Source organism: Mesoplodon densirostris, chromosome 1 (assembly GCF_025265405.1).
Source record: "Mesoplodon densirostris isolate mMesDen1 chromosome 1, mMesDen1 primary haplotype, whole genome shotgun sequence".
In the NCBI taxonomy this organism is placed as follows: Eukaryota; Metazoa; Chordata; class Mammalia; order Artiodactyla; family Ziphiidae; genus Mesoplodon; species Mesoplodon densirostris.
Genome location: NC_082661.1, coordinates 110,848,844 through 110,866,909, shown reverse-complemented (window position 1 = coordinate 110,866,909; position 18,066 = coordinate 110,848,844). Strand labels below are relative to the sequence as shown.

General features: G+C 45.1%; 1 protein-coding gene across 1 annotated transcript in view; it reads right to left on the bottom strand.

Annotated features, from left to right (window-relative positions):
• DISC1 (DISC1 scaffold protein) overlaps positions 1 to 18,066 on the bottom strand; it is a 295,665-nt gene that overhangs the window by 201,129 nt on the left and 76,470 nt on the right. The window contains 1 exon segment of the mRNA XM_060096696.1: positions 4,382 to 4,436. Coding sequence (XP_059952679.1) covers positions 4,382 to 4,436 — 55 coding nt within the window.

The following is an 18,066-nucleotide window of genomic DNA, read 5'->3' as shown; positions in this document are numbered from 1 at the left end:
AAAAAAGAGACAAGTAGATCTCAAGGAGGTTTGCAGGTTTTATCATTTCACTTCCTACATGTTTCTTGTTTTTTTTTAAAAAAAAATCTTAAATCTCAGTTTCTTTTTCCAGATGTCTTAGGTCATTTTGTATTTGTTCGAAGCTAAACTATCACAATTTTTTTCTTTTATTTAAAGCAGAAACCTCATATTCAATTGCTATCTATACTCAGGTTAAGGAGCTACCTAAAAAAACCTCCAGTGCAACAAAAGCACAGAGCACAGTTGAATAACAATGAACACATATGTGGAGACATTTTGGGGGGCTCCCACAAAGGATGTTACCTAGAAGCAACCCTCTTTTCTTTTTTCTTTTTTTTTTTTTTAAACCCTACATTTGTTTATTTATTTATTTTTTTGGCTGTGTTGGGTCTTCATTTCTGTGCGAGGGCTTTCTCTAGTTGTGGCAAGCGGGGGCCGCTCTTCATCGCGGTGCGCGGGCCTCTCACTGTGGCGGCCTCTCTTGTTTTGAAGCACAGGCTCCAGATCCGCAGGCTCCGTAGTTGTGGCTCATGGGCCTAGTTGCTCCGCGGCATGTGGGGTCTTCCCAGACCAGGGCTCGAACCCATGTCCCCAGCATTAGCAGGAAGATTCTCAACCACTGTGCCGCCAGGGAAGCCCAGCATCCCTCTTTTCTTGCTAACAGTCTAAAATTCCATTCCGACACTAAAATTAACCCAGTTGGGTTCACAGAGCCCAGAGGAAATGTAATCTCCCCAGAAGTTTCCAGATCTTGCTAGATACCATCAACTTGAAATGCTTTGTGTACCTCAGACTGAAATGGAGATTGTTTCTAGAATCAACGCAGACCTCACCCATCCTGCCTAAAATGTGACACCATTTCCCCCATGGCCTTCAACATGTTCTTTTCCATTAAGCGGCTGTAATTTCCCACATCTCTTTATAAAACTTACTTTCTGTGTGAAGGAGACGGCGTGGAGGCCTCTACCCCAAAGCTCATACCAGGAGAGCTGAGCAACCATCATCCAAAGTCATTCATCTGGAGACCCCCTCTCAACAGTCCTGAGGTTTGTCAGGGTGTCAGGACCGGGAGTTTAAGGAAGGTGCTCCAGACACCCGCCCCGGCTAAGTCTCACGGGCTCAAGGCCAGGGATGGGCACGACCCTTCCCATTGGTCTAAACCTGTCACCAGAAGTCCCAGGACGTTTCTGTCAACTCCGTAACACCAGCCACAATTGTTGTGCCTCATCCAAGTACATCCAGTATTTCTGGTTTTAGCTCGCAGTCTCTCTTAATCATAACTGGGTCCGTTTCTCTTCTGTTGAGCAAGCTGTCACTATTAATATTAAACCACCTCTAAATCTTCTTATTAAATTGCAATGTACATTCTTTCAGGCACTGCTGGATGTAATCTAATATCTAACAACCTCCAGATACCCCATTTATTTCCAATGCTTTCTTCCATCTCATTTATCCCCTAATTACCTTTGGTTTGGGGAAACCATAAGAGTTGAAAAAATGTAATGAGTGGAAGGCAGGTGCCAGCTCTCTTTGAGGAAGGATTTGAAAGAATATCAGATTACTGTGTCTAATTCACTGAAGAAAGAAAACTGGGCCAAACTGCGACTTTTACCTCAAGGTCACCAGTCCAGAGGGCAGAGAAAGTTGTTGCGTGTGACTGGGCAGTTTTGTTCTAATTCTCTGTAGACTAACATATGCCCCTCCCATACACACACACATTCATGTATGTGCACGTGTACACACCCACCTATATACACACACGCACGCATGCACGCGTGCCCCAGAAAATCTGCATCTCCTTTTTAATTCCAAATTAAATTGGACCCTGAGGAACTCATTATCAAATAGAGCTTTTAAGTTTACACTTTAAAATCTTAGGCATGAATTCCTTAATTTTATGGAAAAGCAAGGGAATTGTAAGTTTTTGTAAATGTATTAGAGAAAGGATGAAAACAAAACAAACCACTTCTGGCATTTGAGCCACAGTAGCTGGAGATGATCAACAAATCCCAAGGTCGTGTGCATATGTCTACATGTGTGTGTACACAATATAAAATGTCATAGAGGGCTTCCCTGGTGGCTCAGTGGTTGAGAGTTCACCTGCCGATGCAGGGGACACGGGTTCGTGCCGCAGTCCGGGAAGATCCCACATGCCGTGGAGCGGCTGGGCCCGTGAGCCATGGCCGCTGAGCCTGCGCATCCGGAGCCTGTGCTCCGCAACGGGAGAGGCCACAACAGTGAGAGGCCCGCGTACCTCAAAAAAATAAAAATTAAAAAAAAAAATGTCATAGCACACACAGATAAACACCATCTGTGTTACGTATTATGCACACCTGCATCCTCACTGCTGGGATACAGACTCATTTGTGTTACACACACAGTAGGGTCTGATGCTCAATAAACCCAAACCCAAGAGTCCTTCCACATCTTAATACTACACAGAAATTAGGACACACCTGATAAATGGCACAATTTACAGTAGGAGATTCAGGAGGATACCTCCACCACCTCCCCCATTACAGGAAGCTTTGGTCTCGCCTCACCTCCCTACTGGCTCCACCTGGAGGTCACAGTGGCAGATAGGGCACGAATGCCAGTGGGCTACATCACCGGCACTTATAAGGCAGAAATTCAGGTCTGCTCTCCAGCATCCCCTCCTGCCTCGTATAATAAAACTGGTGGGGCTTCCGTGGTGGCACAGTGGTTAAGAATCCGCCTGCCAACGCAGGGGACACAGTTTCGAGCCCTGGTCCGGGAAGATCCCGCATGCCGCGAAGCAACTAAGCCCACGTGCCACAACTACTGAGCCTGCGCTCTAGAGCCCACGAGCCACAACTACTGAGCCCATGTGCACAACTACTGAAGCCCACGCGCCTAGAGCCCGTGCTCCACAACAAGAGAAGCCACCACAATGAGAAGCCCGCGCACCGCAACGAAGAGTAGCCCCCTCTTGCTGCAACTAGAGGAAGCCCGCACGCAGCAACAAAGACCCAACGCAGCCAAAAATAAAATAAATTTAAAAAAAAAAAAAGTTTAAACAAAACTGGTGAACCAAGCCAGTCGTCCTTGACCTGCAGCTGGGCAGGGGGCGAGGTCTCAGCCGAACTCAGCCTGGGAGCCTGAGGTAAGGCCCTTTCCCGAGTTCTGCCTGCAGATTCAGGTCCCCGCACGGCCTTGAGTCTCGTCCTGCCCTTCCTCTCTGGGTAAGCACCCCTGGGTGGTTCTCTGGTTCTCCAGGAAGGCAGGGCGGGCTTCAAGCATTCTGCGGTTCCAGGGCCCAACGCCGTCCAACTAACCGGCAAGACAGTCCTCACAGGAAGCTCTCCTTCCATGCAGGGCAGAACTGCCCATCAAACTGCTGCTGTGTGATTTTCAGCAAAATCATTTAATGTTTTTTTCAGAAACGAATTAGACACAAACGCTGGGAAAAGGACCAGAGCCACTGTGGACATTTTTGCCAACAACACATCCCCCATCTCGGCTCAGCTAGGGTTTCCAAGATCCCAGCAGGTCTTCCTGCTCTCTTCCCCGGGGAACCGAGAACAAGAAAAGCTTCCTTCCAGGCCAACAGACTCTTGTCTGCTTTGCTCTCTGCTCAGAAACCTGTTCTTTTCACATTTCAACTATCTTATAACCACCCTGGTTCCCAAACCTAACACAAGTCATTAATGATTAAGACCTAGTTCTCAGCCTCACCTCTACTAATAAGTCACAGGGTAACTGATCCTACTTCACAGTTTGGCAATGAGTCATGGGGTTTAAGTATCTCTGCTAGGAAGGGTTTTGTTTTGCAAACTGTGATTATCCTAACTAACCAGACACAGACTATTTAAGTGAATTGACTACGTGCTCCCAGGGAATAACCTCTATCACTACACAAACCAAGGTCTGAAATGAAGTACAGATAGCAGATAAAATAGGCAAAATGATTTTGAAGTCAATTTAACTTTGAAAAACAAAGGATAATCATCTACTAAACCACTTCCCAGTCTGTTTGTGAAAAACCTGAACCCTGCCCTTCCCAAAGGAAATGTAATTAACTTCTCAGTTCACTCCCATCCTGGAAGCCTTTCAAGCAAAGGCATTCGACTGCACAGCAGCAATCATCTTCCCTTCCCCAACACTGCAGCTCCTTCTGAAGCAAAGGCCAAAGAAGTCAGCCCCTAGGCACCACAGTCAGGCCCTCCACCATGGGAGCAGCCCTCGGCCCTGGCTCTTTTGGCTGGCTCATCGCTTGGCCTGTAGAATGGCTTTGCCAAGTCTGTATTTTGTCCAGAGCCCAGGTGTTCTCTGACATGAAATTAAGTCCAAAGAAAACTTCAGAGACTTCTTTAGAAAGTGGGCATGGAAAGGTACTTACCTTAGCAGTGATCTCTTTAAGTGACAAGTTGAGGGATTTTATCCTTTCCTGGAGGCTAGAAGAATTAGAAAGAGGACATTGGTCTTCTTGGTAACAGTTCAGTCCCACCACATGTAGGAACACTGAGAAACAGTGAACCTTGCATCAGCCTAATGGCTGAAGAAGAACAGTAGCAAAGACAATGCCAAACTGGTTCCATTTGACTATAATTAATAGGTTACTAAGAAGCAGATTTTTCCCTCCCTAATTATGCTCTCCTTAGGCTGGTATTAAAACCTGTTCTCCTTTCTATAGTGCACTTCTACGGACAGAATGAACAATCCAGATGTGCTCCTGGCAGCAAAGGATTCAATTACATTCCTACCACTACCTTCCAAGAAGGATGGTCTACACAGGGTACTGTTTCACAGGCAGGTAATCCAGTAGTATTTATTTGGGTTTACTGTGCAATTCAACCAATATGCTCCGAGCTTTTCCCTGCTTCTTTTTTCTCCTTAGCACTATGCATCTTCACATATTTATTTACTCAGGTAATTTCTCTCTCCCCGCTTTGGAATAAAAGCTCCACAATTGCAGCAACTGCCCACATCCTCTTGAGTCTGCTCCTGTATCCTCACTGCTTAAAATAATTCCTGGAGCTTATAGATGGGCACTCAGTCAATATCTGCAGGATGAACGAATGAACAAATGAATGAATGAAACTAACACTCAGTCTTTATTCCCCACGTTGTTATCTAAAGGAGAAGAAGTATACGCAATCATCTATAATAGAAGCTACATGGAAAAGTTACGATAAGGGGAATAGAAACCCAGTACTAGAATCAAACTGCTACATCAGAACTGTCACAGGCAGCATATTGTCCCCAAGTGAGCAATAGGACAATAACTTGTGTAGCGATTTAGAAAACTAGGGGATTGATGGGAAAGCTCCATGGAAGAGGTGGAAAGTGAACTGGGCCTCAAAGGTAAAGGAGGGAGAGTGAAATTTCAGGAAGATGAATCCAACTGGCCAGTGGTTCACAAGGGTGAATTGTGAGAGATAAAGGTAACAAGGGGAGTGATGGGGGCAGGGACAGGAACAGGAGGTCTACCTGCCTCTGTGATGTTTGTTTGTTTATTTATTTAGGAAAATAAGTGGGGAAAATGCTAGTATTTGCTTAATCTCCATGGTAGGTAAATGAGAATCTGTCATATTTTTCAAAGTGTTTGGGATATTTACAACTAAAATAATTTTTAAAGGAATATAAAAGGACTATCCATAGTCAGTATTGAATGCCAGGCTAAGGAGTTCTGAGCTTTAGCCCACAGCCCATGGGAAATCATACCATTTCTAAGCAGGAGAGCAATAGGAAAGAAATGGGGGTTTGTTCTGGAAAAGTCATGGCATTTTGATCAGCTAAATGCTGTTCCCCTGAAACGAACACATTGTAAATCAACTATACTTCAATGTTAAAAGTAAATTAATTTAAAAAATAATAATGATAGTATCTTATAAATAGGCTTTCCCAGGCACACACAAAGACTAGTTCATGTGTCAATAATTAAGACAAAATTTATGGGAATGTTGTTCTGAGCAAAAATGTGAGAAGGGATTCAGAGGAAGAAACACTGAGTGCGACAAACCAGGCAGGCACCTTCAGCCAAATGTGTGAGGTCTAAGGGCTGCACAGAGTGACAGAAGTCAGCAAGGAAAGGAAGAGCGGTGAGGGCATCTGATCTAGAGCTCTGCACTCATTCATTCCTTCACAAACGCATTAACTCTCCCCTTATCTATAGGGCACCTTGTAAGTTAGAAACTTGGAGCGTGAAGGCAAGGTTCTTGCCCTCAACTCCTCAATGCTGCTAGATGGGTGCCCCCCTTCAAAATAAAAGTTACAGGTACTAGAAGGGAAGAGGTCACTTAGTTAACCTGTGAGCTGCAAAAGGGGAAGGTCAGGTTTTCTGGGGTCTTGGGGGGTGTCAGGAAAAGCTCCTATGCAGGGGTTGCAAAGCATCAGAGCTAGGTTGCCAATTTGCTGATTGCTGTTGATTTCTTCAGCGCTAAGAACTGGTTTTGAATGTTAGCACCTCCACCAATCTGTGATTTCTGAGCACAAGCAAGCTCATTTCATTTGCAAATGCCCTGAAACTGGTGCAGGTACATTCTAAGCAAAGTCATCCCCACTTTAGACCTACATTCAGCAGAGGAGGGTGTCCCAGGGAAGCTGAGGTCAGCCCAGAGGACAAACAGCAGGGCATGGGGCAGCAGGTTTGTCTGAATCCAGGAGTCGCAGTGTGACGAAAATCAGTGTGATCGACGGGAACAGTGGGATCCTGCCTGGAGAATTCTAGACACTGGCTGCATGGAGATTGGGTCTTTTGAAGGGAGGTAGGTCTGAAGGGCAGGCTAACATCTAGAGTGGGGAGCTGACCAAGATGCTGGAACTGCTGGGGAGAGGCGGGCAAAGGACACCCGAGATGGGTCCCTAGTGATTCTAGTAGCAGCACCACTCTGTGCTCGTGCTGTCAGGTCTCCAAACTTGGGCAGAAATGCACAGCCTTTGCCAGGCTCACGGGAGTTCATTCAACTAATACCTTTTCAATAAACGGTTTTCCAAAAAACTGATCCTATATTTAATAGTATCTTTTTTTTTAATGTGGAATCTAAAAAAAAAAGATACAAATGAACTTATTTACAAACCAGCAACAGACGCACAGACTTAGAAAACAAACTTATGGTTACCAAAGGGGAAAGTTGGGGGAGAGGGATAAATTAGCAATCTGGGATGAACACATAAACACGACTATATATAAAATAGATAAAGAGCAAGAACCTACTGTATAGCACAGGGAACTCTACTCAGTATCTTGTAATAACCTATATGGGAAAAGAGTTCGAAACAGAATGTATTGATATATATGTATAACTGAATCACCTTGCTGTACACCTGAAACTAACACAGCATTGTAAATCAGCTATACTTCAATAAAAAATCAACTAATTTGGGCTTCCCTGGTGGCGCAGTGGTTGAGAGTCCGCCTGCCGATGCAGGGGACGCGGGTTCGTGTCCCGGTCTGGGAAGATCCCACATGCCGCGGAGCAGCTGGGCCCGTGAGCCATGGCCGCTGAGCCTGCGCATCCGGAGCCTGTGCTCCGCAATGGGAGAGGCCACAACAGTGAGAGGCCCACGTACCGCAAAAAGAAACAAACAAACAAAAAAAAAATCAACTAATTTAAAATAATAAGAATAATAGTATCTTATAAATAGGCTTTCCCAGCCTCACACATAGAGACACGTGGAGAAGACGGTCATTTACGAGCCAAAGAGAGACGCCTGGAGCCGATCCTTCCCTCATGGCCTCGGAAGGAACCAACGCTGCCCCCACTTTCATCTTGGACTTCCAGCCTCCAGAACTGTGTTTAAGCTCCACAGTCTGTGGTACTTCGTCATGGCAGCCCTAGAAAACTAATACATGTGGGATTTTCCATTTTTAATAGTATGGTTAATCACATGTGTTATTAAGATTCTACACACTGGGCTTCCCTGGTGGTGCAGTGGTTGAGAGTCCGCCTGCCGATGCAGGGGACACGGGTTCGTGCCCTGGTGCGGGGGGATCCTGCATGCCACGGAGCGGCTGGGCCCCTGAGCCATGGCCGCTGAGCCTGCGCATCCAAAGCCTGTGCTCCTCAATGGGAGAGGCCACAGCAATGAGAGGCCCGCGTACCGCAAAAGAAAAAAAAAAAAAAGATTCTACACACTGGTGCTCCAGGGTCCAAAGAAGAAAAGTATACACTGTGTGGCAGCCACCGGACGACATGAGACAAGATGGCTCTTCTGTTTGCTTCAGACTAATAGATGGTTTCATTTTCAACCCACCCAAGTGGGAGACTGAGAGCCCCTCCAACCATAGAGTATAAATATTCTCTTTTTTTTGTGGTATGTGGGCCTCTCACTGTTGCGGCCTCTCCCATTGCGGAGCACAGGCTCCAGACACGCAGGCTCAGCGGCCATGGCTCACGGGCCCAGCTGCTCCGTGGCATGTGGGATCTTCCCGGACCGGGACACGAACCCATGTCCCCTGCATCGGCAGGTGGACTCTCAACCACCGCGCAACCAGGGAAGCCCGAGTGTAAATATTCTTGTCTTGTAGTGTAGGCGCTAAAGACTACACAGGTGGCTATAGGAAAGTTGTATGTGAGAATGTCTTTGAGTTTTAAAAAAATGATTATGGGGCCATTGGGTTAGTGCAGAAGCTCACAAGTGCCTTAGCTTCAGGTTAGGTGTGCAAAGGGGCTCCCATAAATCCTCCTGCCATATCACAAGAAAAACACTACCATGGATGTCAAAAATATCAATAATAAAACATTCCATATGGGGAGGGACAGACTGCTTTCCAGCAATAATTAGAAGGGAAGTGGAATTGAAGTCAGTCATAGTAACTAATCTAAATAGTACAAGCCAAGACTTGGCCAAGGACCAGAACGAGACATTTATAGGGAAGAATATCAGCCAGACAATTTGGGTTCAATGACTCAGGGTGAGAAACAGTTCTGAGGAAGAACAGTCCAACCAGAGGAGCACCTCTGCTGCTACCACGCTGGCCCAAGCCATGGACACCCTCTTCTGAAATGCTGCAGTGGCCTCTGAACTGGTCCCCTGCTTTTGCCCTCACCCCTCTACAGTTTATTCTTAAGCCTGTAGCCAGAGTGAGACTTCTCAAGCACCGCAGTGCAAATCCCTTCTCTAATGCACCCAGGTAAAGCCACATCCAACGAGCACCAACACGGCCCATCTCCCATCACCTCGTCTGACCTCGTCTCCTACGACAACCTCCTTTGCTCGCTCTGGCCGGCCACGGAGGCCTCCTGACACGCCTCGAATCCACCTCGGCTGGCGCAGACCCCTCTGCCTGGATGCTCTGCCGTCCCCCCCACCTAGACACACACCAGACCAACTCCCTCCTACCTTCCAGTGCTTACTCTACTCTAACCCCTCAGGGAGCCCAGGCTGACTACTTAAGTGCATCTAAATCCCATCTCCTAGAAGTCCTGCCCTCTTTGACTTATCTGTTTTGGATGGTTTCTTTTCATAGACTGTGTACGGGTTGAATTGTGTTAAAGTCCTATGTTAAAGTCCTAACCCCCCATATCTCAGAATGTCACCTTACTTGGAAACAGGGTCGCTGCAAATGTAACTAGTTAAGATGAGTTGCTAGGGTGGGTCCCGCGCCCATATGACTGGCGGAGAAATTTGGATTCAGAAGCACATGTGGAGGAAAGACGGTGTGAAAAGATACAGGGAGAAGATGGTCATCTGCAAGCCAAGGAGAGACTTGGGACAGATCCTTCACTCAAAGCCCTCGCCCACCGTCACCTTGATCTTGGACATCTAACCACAATAAACGTCTGTGTCCGAGCCACCCATCTGCACTACTTTGTCATGGCAGCGCTAACAAATTATTACAGACTGGCAAGGGAAGCGAGACACGTGGAGAGCCAGAGGCCCCAAGTAAGGTCCATGGCTGTGCAGAGGGCACCCGGAGGTCTCAGCCTGGAGCCCACCTCCAGCCAATGCTAAGTGAGCCCTCACTGCTGATAAACTGCCGAGACCAGAGGGTCACTCTACAAAATTCAGAGTGACTGTGCTTAGAGCACCTTGCTCGTCTTCCTCAAAAGCCTATAGCTGCATTGGGTATCTATTTGGTTACAGAATCCCATGTCCTAGTCTAAGAGTGACTAACTCTTTACTCCCTGTTTCACCAGATTCTGTCACTTAGGGAAGCATAACTCAAAGGCTTATAAGAAACTTGAACCCGTACTCTCTCACAGTAATACTTTCAACACCTCTCATAGAGCCAAGCAACAGAGGCCTCTGCCTGATCTCCTTAATCCTGGAGTGAAGCATCCTCAGGGTCAAAGGTACATACCCACCCAGAGCTGATCCAGGCAGCCAAGACCAGAAGTGCCTTCCCAAAGAGCTGTGAGCCTGCTTCCTGCCAGGGCCTCTTCTCAAGGCCTTGCTCCTGAAGGGTGGACCACACTGCAGTGGTCAAGCACTGGCTACCTGGAAGGGGTGGATAGTTCTTGGACATGCAGATCAGGGGTCCCATCACGGTGCAGGACAGACCCCAGGATGGGAAAACAAGTCAGGAGTTCCACTGCTCTGGGCCGCGATGTCAGGGGGCCTGGATGACTCCTCTGTGTTCACGTCCTCAAGAAACCGCCCATGTGCTCTTCCCCCATTTGTTACGCTCGTTCCCACCCCCGGGAAGCCAGCCACCACTGCCCTCAGCACCAGCCTCGGCCGTCAGCATTAAACCCACAGCCAGGATGCCCACCACACACGCACCCCAAAGACAAGCCTTTGGAGGACGAACTCTATTGCTACTCTTGTCCAACATTTGATGCAAAAGAATAGTAATGGCACACAGAGAATTCCACTACCACCCCGCTCACTTTCTACAGAACTTCCTCACCTGCAAAGCGAGGAAGCTGGAGCAGGTTCTTTCTGAGAACGTCCCAGTCCTACCATCCAGTATCCCTTTACTATTCTACCACTCAAGATTCTTTTGCTCATGTTATGTTATTTGTAGACATCTGGAGAATCTAAAAAACACAACAGGTCATGTAAAATGCCAGACAATATTAGTGACAGAGGCAGAAATATAGGCCATTTTTACTGTCATTTTTACTAAGCAACACACGATGGTTTCAGCCCTCAGAACAGAATTGTGCAGGAAGTCTGCTGTCTGCTGGCCATTGCCCATCTGTCTTCCTGCCTGTGTATACCTGGCCGTGTGCTGAAGTCCCATTTTAGCAAAAAGCTACAGGAGGAGGCATGTCAGTTTCCTTTCCAGTCTTCTCCCTGTCCCCTGTCCTCATCCCCAGTTCCATCCCCTGTGTCTTGTTTAGTAAAAATAAGTTTAAGAATGAGAGATTGTTACTGAAGCAAACTAGAAATGACATAAAGGGCAAAATGACAGTTGCCCTGGCATACACGCTACTTGGGTCTCAATTTAAAATACATACACATATACAGATATCCTTGACATTAGCAACGTTGCCAATTATTGCTCAGGCCTCTAACCTTCTGTCAGGGGCAAGTGGTTAAGAAAATGACAGCAAAAACGGCTCTAGGAAATGCAGGATTTTATCTGCTTGGCTTTTTCCTTCCTTCTACCCTTCTCTCCTCACAGCTGATAATGTCACATGTCACCAGTGGGACATAGATGGGGCACAGACAACAAAAAGGCCAAGAACTCCTCCAAGCTTCAGATGATCTCATAAAGGCACGATGGGACACATGTAGTCATCAGAGGCAAGCCATTCTCTGTGGCTGTAAATGCTATCAAGCTGGCCGTCTGAGACATTTACTCTTGGGAAAGGCTGCATGCAGTGGAGAGAGATTTGTACCAAGGGCTGGCACCCCTGTGGGCCGTCTTTGTCACCTTGGGTACAGCACGGAATCTCTGTGCAGTTCAGTCGTGGGGATGGGAGCCACGCACAGGACAGACCGATTCATGCTCGTCAAACAGCTAGCTCATGTTTTGGGGACCTTGGGTGGAATGAAGTATAGAAACATTTTTTAATAAATCATTTCTACAAATAGCCAAACCTATATTAGACTAATAAATATTTCTGAGTAATCTGACAAAAATCAGCCCATGAATTTTTAACTAATATATTGGATGTTTTCCTCTCTGGCCCAAGCTGGGGAGATTAAATGAAAGAACCAAAGCAAAATTGGCCAGAGAAATACTTGCACTTTTAGCCTTTTGATTCTTCCTCTGAATCTGGATCACATTAGTGACTCATACCCTTACAGAATATTTCTCCGAATTTCAGGGATCCTGGGTCTCAACTTTAACGAGGATACTTCACTCCGCTGCCTTTGAGTCTTTGTGGTAAAGTCCAAATTCTCCAACTGACTCAGCAAACCGACACTGAGATGTCACATGTGATTAGGTCATAAACTCTTTTTAATAAAATACATCTATGTAGCTCATATAAGCACTCCTAGAAGGGATAGCTGAGAGAGAGAGATTAAACGCAAGGATTTCCAATTTCTTAAAAAAGACTTCCTGGGGTCAAGGTGTGACGTGAAGATACAGCAGAGGAAAGAGCCCGAATACTGAATTTGCAGAATTTCCCAAATTAGTGGAGAGGAATAAAATAGTGCACACAGGCATGCACGCGCGCACACACACCCACACACACACACCCTGGTCCCAGGCCATCTCTTGTCAATTCCCATCTCCACTGAGAAACTCTGCCCGACTCTACAGAGTCACAGCTTGCATCTAAGTCCAGTTCCATCAAGAATCACAGCTTTATTCTGAACTGATGAATCTGGTATTTGGCTTATCCAAATATTCCAAGTGTTAATTCAACCAGCTCTTTCTCACCTCCTCTCAAACAATTTTATTCCAAACTGAAACTATAATGCATAGGCCAAAAACATTTTGACTTACAGACATTTGTCTGAAATAGCTTTTAGCTGTCCAATAAATAAAAATAACAGGAGTCAAAAATAGAGAACAGCGTTATGTTTAGATCATAACTACACTCCTATCTACTCCTTCCTCCCAAGCTGTTTAAAGATAACTTTTTACACACAATCAGAAAACAAAATACTGGCCTCTTATTTTCTGAAGACTGGTAGCCAAGATGGCACCAGATTTTCAACTATTGTCATAACCCAAATGCATTTAAACATTCGAAAAGATTTCAATTCTTGAAAAGCCTCTAGAGCTTTTCTCCACACAACTCCTGTTGAGTTCAGTCCTTCAAACACTACAATTTGATCCAGGGGGAATACGATCCTGCCTCTGGGTTTATTCTGTTAAGGGATCCAAAGGCAACATCAGATTTCCATTTCAATCACTGTCCCCCTAATTCTGACTACTTAATAACTAATATCCCATCTTTCCCAGGGTTTTTAAAAGAAATGCTTGCATTTCCATTTAATCCTAATTTTTTTTTTTTTTTTTTTTTTTTTTTTTGCGGTATGCGGGCCTCTCACTGTTGTGGCCTCCCCCGTTGCGGAGCACAGGCTCCGGACGCGCAGGCTCAGCGGCCATGGCTCACGGGCCTAGCCACTCCGCGGCATATGGGATCCTCCCAGACCGGGGCACGAACCCGTATCCCCTGCATCGGCAGGCGGACTCTCAACCACTTGCGCCACCAGGGAGGCCCAATCCTAATTTTTTTTAATGTATGTTGTTTCTTCTACATTTCTAAACATGTATACTTTCCATAATTCTGAAGTTTACCCAAAAGGTTTTACTTTCTGCTTTGTGTCCATTGTGATTTTCTGAGTCATCTTTAATTACCTGCTAAGGACAAGCATAATCACATAAAGCTGCAGGCACAGTTTAAACCTTACGTTTCTCTCAGGCTCTTTCAAAATCTGCTTACAAAGCAAAACATCAGTCGGATCCCTGAAACTGGGCAATACTATACATTTCATTTCCTATTTTAGTTTCAGTGGGTAAGTTAAAGATTTACACATTTTATTGGATAAAGTCTGCAAAAATAGACTGCTGATGAACAAAATGAATAAACAGCAAGAAAAAAAATCCAGTTGACTAAACAAGTAACTGAATAAGGAATCAAACACCAATAATCAGTACTGCTCAAAGAGGAAGCTGAGGAAATTTGCCCAAAAGGATGTACAAAGTAGTTATGATAGTGGCGGCCAGGATGAGCACAGTAACAAAAATGACCCTCACATATAAGGCACAAGGCCCCCCTGCACGGAGCTAAAGGAAACCTAGAGGTTTTGGTCTGGGTCCTCCCCAGCAGCACAGGGCAGATCAATCAGCACTTTAGCAGCTTGGAAAAGATGTGCTAATGACTGACTGAAGTCCCAGCCAGCAATGAGCAGGTGTTCCCAACCTGGGGGTATTCACTATAGTCACCGGGAAAGGGTCTCTCTGAGCAAAACTGAATTACTTCTGCAGGAAGAGCTTAAAACCGTCAGCTCAAGGTCTGAAAAACAGTTTAGTTTGGTGTATTCCTTTAACATCTGAAAAGTTAAAGCAGGGACTAAAAACATATGCCCTGAAGACAGGAAAACACTCTTGGGATATGTCAGGAATAAGAAAATTTGGTGAAAGGGAATAGAGGATTGCAGAAGACACCCAAACTACACAGAAATTAAGTGCAGGACAGTTCTCAAGTTGACAATAATGAAAAATAAAAATTGAAATTGACCAGAAGAAAAGCTCTTAAAATAGGCCACATACATTCACGTAGGCCGAGAGCTAACCCAGAGTCACAGCACTAGGAGAACCAGCTACAGTCTTTTCAATCTTTGAGAATCCATGAGGCTCCAGTTGAAAAAAATTTATCAGATACCTAAGATATAAAAGAGGCGTGGGGCTTCCCTGGTGGCGCAGTAGTTGAGAGTCCGCCTGCCGATGCAGGGGACACGGGTTCGTGCCCCGGTCCGGGAAGATCCCACATGCCGCGGAGCGGCTGGGCCTGTGAGCCATGGCCACTGAGCCTGCGCGTCCGGAGCCTGTGCTCCACAATGGGAGAGACCACAACAGTGAGAGGCCCACGTACCGCAAAACAAAAAAAAAAAAAAAAAAGAGGAGTGGATGAGTCTACATATTACGAGCTTCCCAAATGAACTACCTAAATAATAATAATAATAAATGTTGTAAATTCCTTGAAGAAAATAAATCACAGGGAATTTGTAAAATATTAAAATGCAATACTTAAAAATATATAGCCATTTTTCACCCTCCTTTGTTCTATGTTTGTTTTAAATCTTAATAAATTTACTCCAGCACAAAATAAAGGTTTTTTTTAAATGTGTAACTAAGATGAGACTCCTGCTTTGAATTCCTCAAATACACCCAACAAAAAACAAAAGTCAGGGTCCTGTTTTTCGGGGTGAGTGGCATCTGGACCCACCCAGATAGGTGGTAGTTTCAAGTCTTTTCCTTCTTTTCCAACCCTTTCCATCTTTTCCAAGTTGTACCTTGATTAATATTTCCCATTGCTGTGACAATGACTTTGCAAAGAAAATGGGAGGACACAATGGTGAGTTCCCAATTCTGAACAGTGGCCACAGGGCAATTTCAGCTCCATCCGTGTCTAGTTCCTGCTCATCATAAGTGTTAGAAAAGAAAGAATCTGAGCACCGCAGCGGGGATGGTCATGGACTGCCCAGGAAAGGTTGCAGGGGAACTTACTTGGGGGCGAGGAGGAACAGAATTACTGGGTTTTTTTTTTAAAGCAGTTTATTTTAACCTATTTCACAAAATCTGAATGTGCAAAGTGTCCTATTGATAAATGCAGAAGGGACCTCCAGCATCACCTAGTTCACACCTTCATTTATAAGCAAGACTTCCTGTTCCAATGGTGCTGGCTGGTCCTCTCCTCTGGCAATTCCTCTTCTGCTCTCCTGTCTTTGGAACTGCTACCCACTTCTCTGACTCGAGCCAGTTGCCTGATGGTCTCCCAGGGTTGCCCGTGTTTAGAGACCCGTTTGTTCCGATCCCTTTCAGGGGCCACCAGGAAATCCGTGGGACATAGAGAGAACTCACTGGCCTGGAATGGCAGTGTTCTCTTTTGCTTGGACCCCTGACCCATGCTCTGCCCAGCTGCACACCTTTCCATTGCCTTTCCATTGCTTGCATGGACACTTGGCTCCAAGCCCCACTCTCTCCCAGGCCATCCGTGTTAACCTTTTCTCTCCCTGCCCCATTTCCAAAAGTGATCAAAGATGTCAGGACACTACTGCTGTGTGAATCTGGACCCTTGGCAGCCTCCTCTTCAAAATATACTGCAAAAGGATACAAAATTAATGCACCGAAGTCTCTTGCATTCCTATACACTAATGATGAAAAATCTGAAAGAGAAATTAAGGAAACACTCCCATTTACCATTGCAACAAAAAGAATATAATACCTAGGAATAAACCTACCTGAGGAGACAAAAGACCTGTTTGCAGAAAACTATAAGATACTGATGAAAGAAATTAAAGATGATACAAACAGATGGAGAGATATACCATGTTCTTGGATTGGAAGAATCAACATTGTGAAAATGACTATACTACCCAAAGCAATCTACAGATTCAGTGCAATCCCTATCAAACTACCAATGGCATTTTTCACAGAACTAGAACAAAAAGTTGCACAATTTGTATGGAAACACAAAGAACCCCGAATAGCCAAAGCAATCTTGAGAAAGAAAAACAGAGCTGGAGGAATCAGGCTCCCTGACTTCAGACTATACTACAGAGCTACAGTAATCAAGATAGTATGGTACTGGCACAAAAACAGAAACATAGATCAATGGAACAGGACAGAACGCCCAGAGATAAACCCACGCACATATGGTCACCTTATCTTTGATAAAGAAGGCAAGAATGGAGAAAAGACAGCCTCTTCAATAAGTGGTGCTGGGAAAACTGGACAGCTACACATAAAAGAATGAAATTAGAACACTCCCTAACACCATACACAAAAATAAACTCAAAATGGATTAAAGACCTAAAGGTAAGGCCAGATACTATAAAACTCTTAGAGGAAAACATAGGCAGAACACTCTGTGACATAAGTCACAGCAAGATCCTTTTGACCCACCTCCTAGAGAAATGGAAATAAAAACAAAAATAAACAAATGGGACCTAATGAAACTTAAAAGCTTTTGCACAGCAAAGGAAACCATAAACAGAATGAAAAGACAACCCTCAGAATGGGAGAAAATATTTGCAAATGAAGCAACTGACAAAGGATTAATATCCAAAATATACAAGCAGCTCATGCAGCTCAATATCAAATAAACGAACAACCCAATCCAAAATGGGCGGAAGACCTAAATAGACATTTCTCCAAAGAAGATATACAGATTGCCAACAAACATATGAAAGGATGCTCAACATCACTAATCATCAGAGAAATGCATATCAAAATTCCAATTAGGTATCATCTCACACTGGTCAGAATGGCCATTATCAACAAATCTACCAACAATAAATGCTGGAGAGGGTGTGGAGAAAAGGGAACCCTCTGCACTGTTGGTGGGAATGTAAATTGACAGTCACTATGGAGAACAGTATGGAGGTTCCTTAAAAAACTAAAAATAGAACTACCATACGACCCAGCAATCCCACTACTGGGCATATACCCTGAGAAAACCATAATTCAAAAAGAGTCATGTACCACAATGTTCACTGAAGCACTATTTACAACAGCCAGGACATGGAAGCAACTTAAATGCCCATCGACAGATGAATGGATAAAGAAGATGTGGCACATATATACAATGGAATATTACTCAGTCATAAAAAGAAATGAAATTGAGGGCTTCCCTGGTGGCGCAGTGGTTGAGAGTCCGCCTGCCAATGCAGGGGACACGGGTTCGTGCCCCAGTCCGGGAAGATCCCACATGCCGCGGAGAGGCTGGGCCCGTGAGCCATGGCTGCTGAGCCTGCGTGTCCGGAGCCTGTGCTTCGCAACGGGAGAGACCACAACAATGAGAGGCCCACATACCGCAAAAAAAAAAAAAAGAAACGAAATTGAGTTATTTGTAGTGAGGTGGACGGACCTAGAATCTGTCATACAGCGTGAAGTAAGTCAGAGAGAGAAAAACAAACACTGTATCCTAACACATATATATGGAATCTAAAAAAAAAATGGTTCTGAAGAAACTAGGGGCAGGACAGGAATAAAGACGCAGACATAGA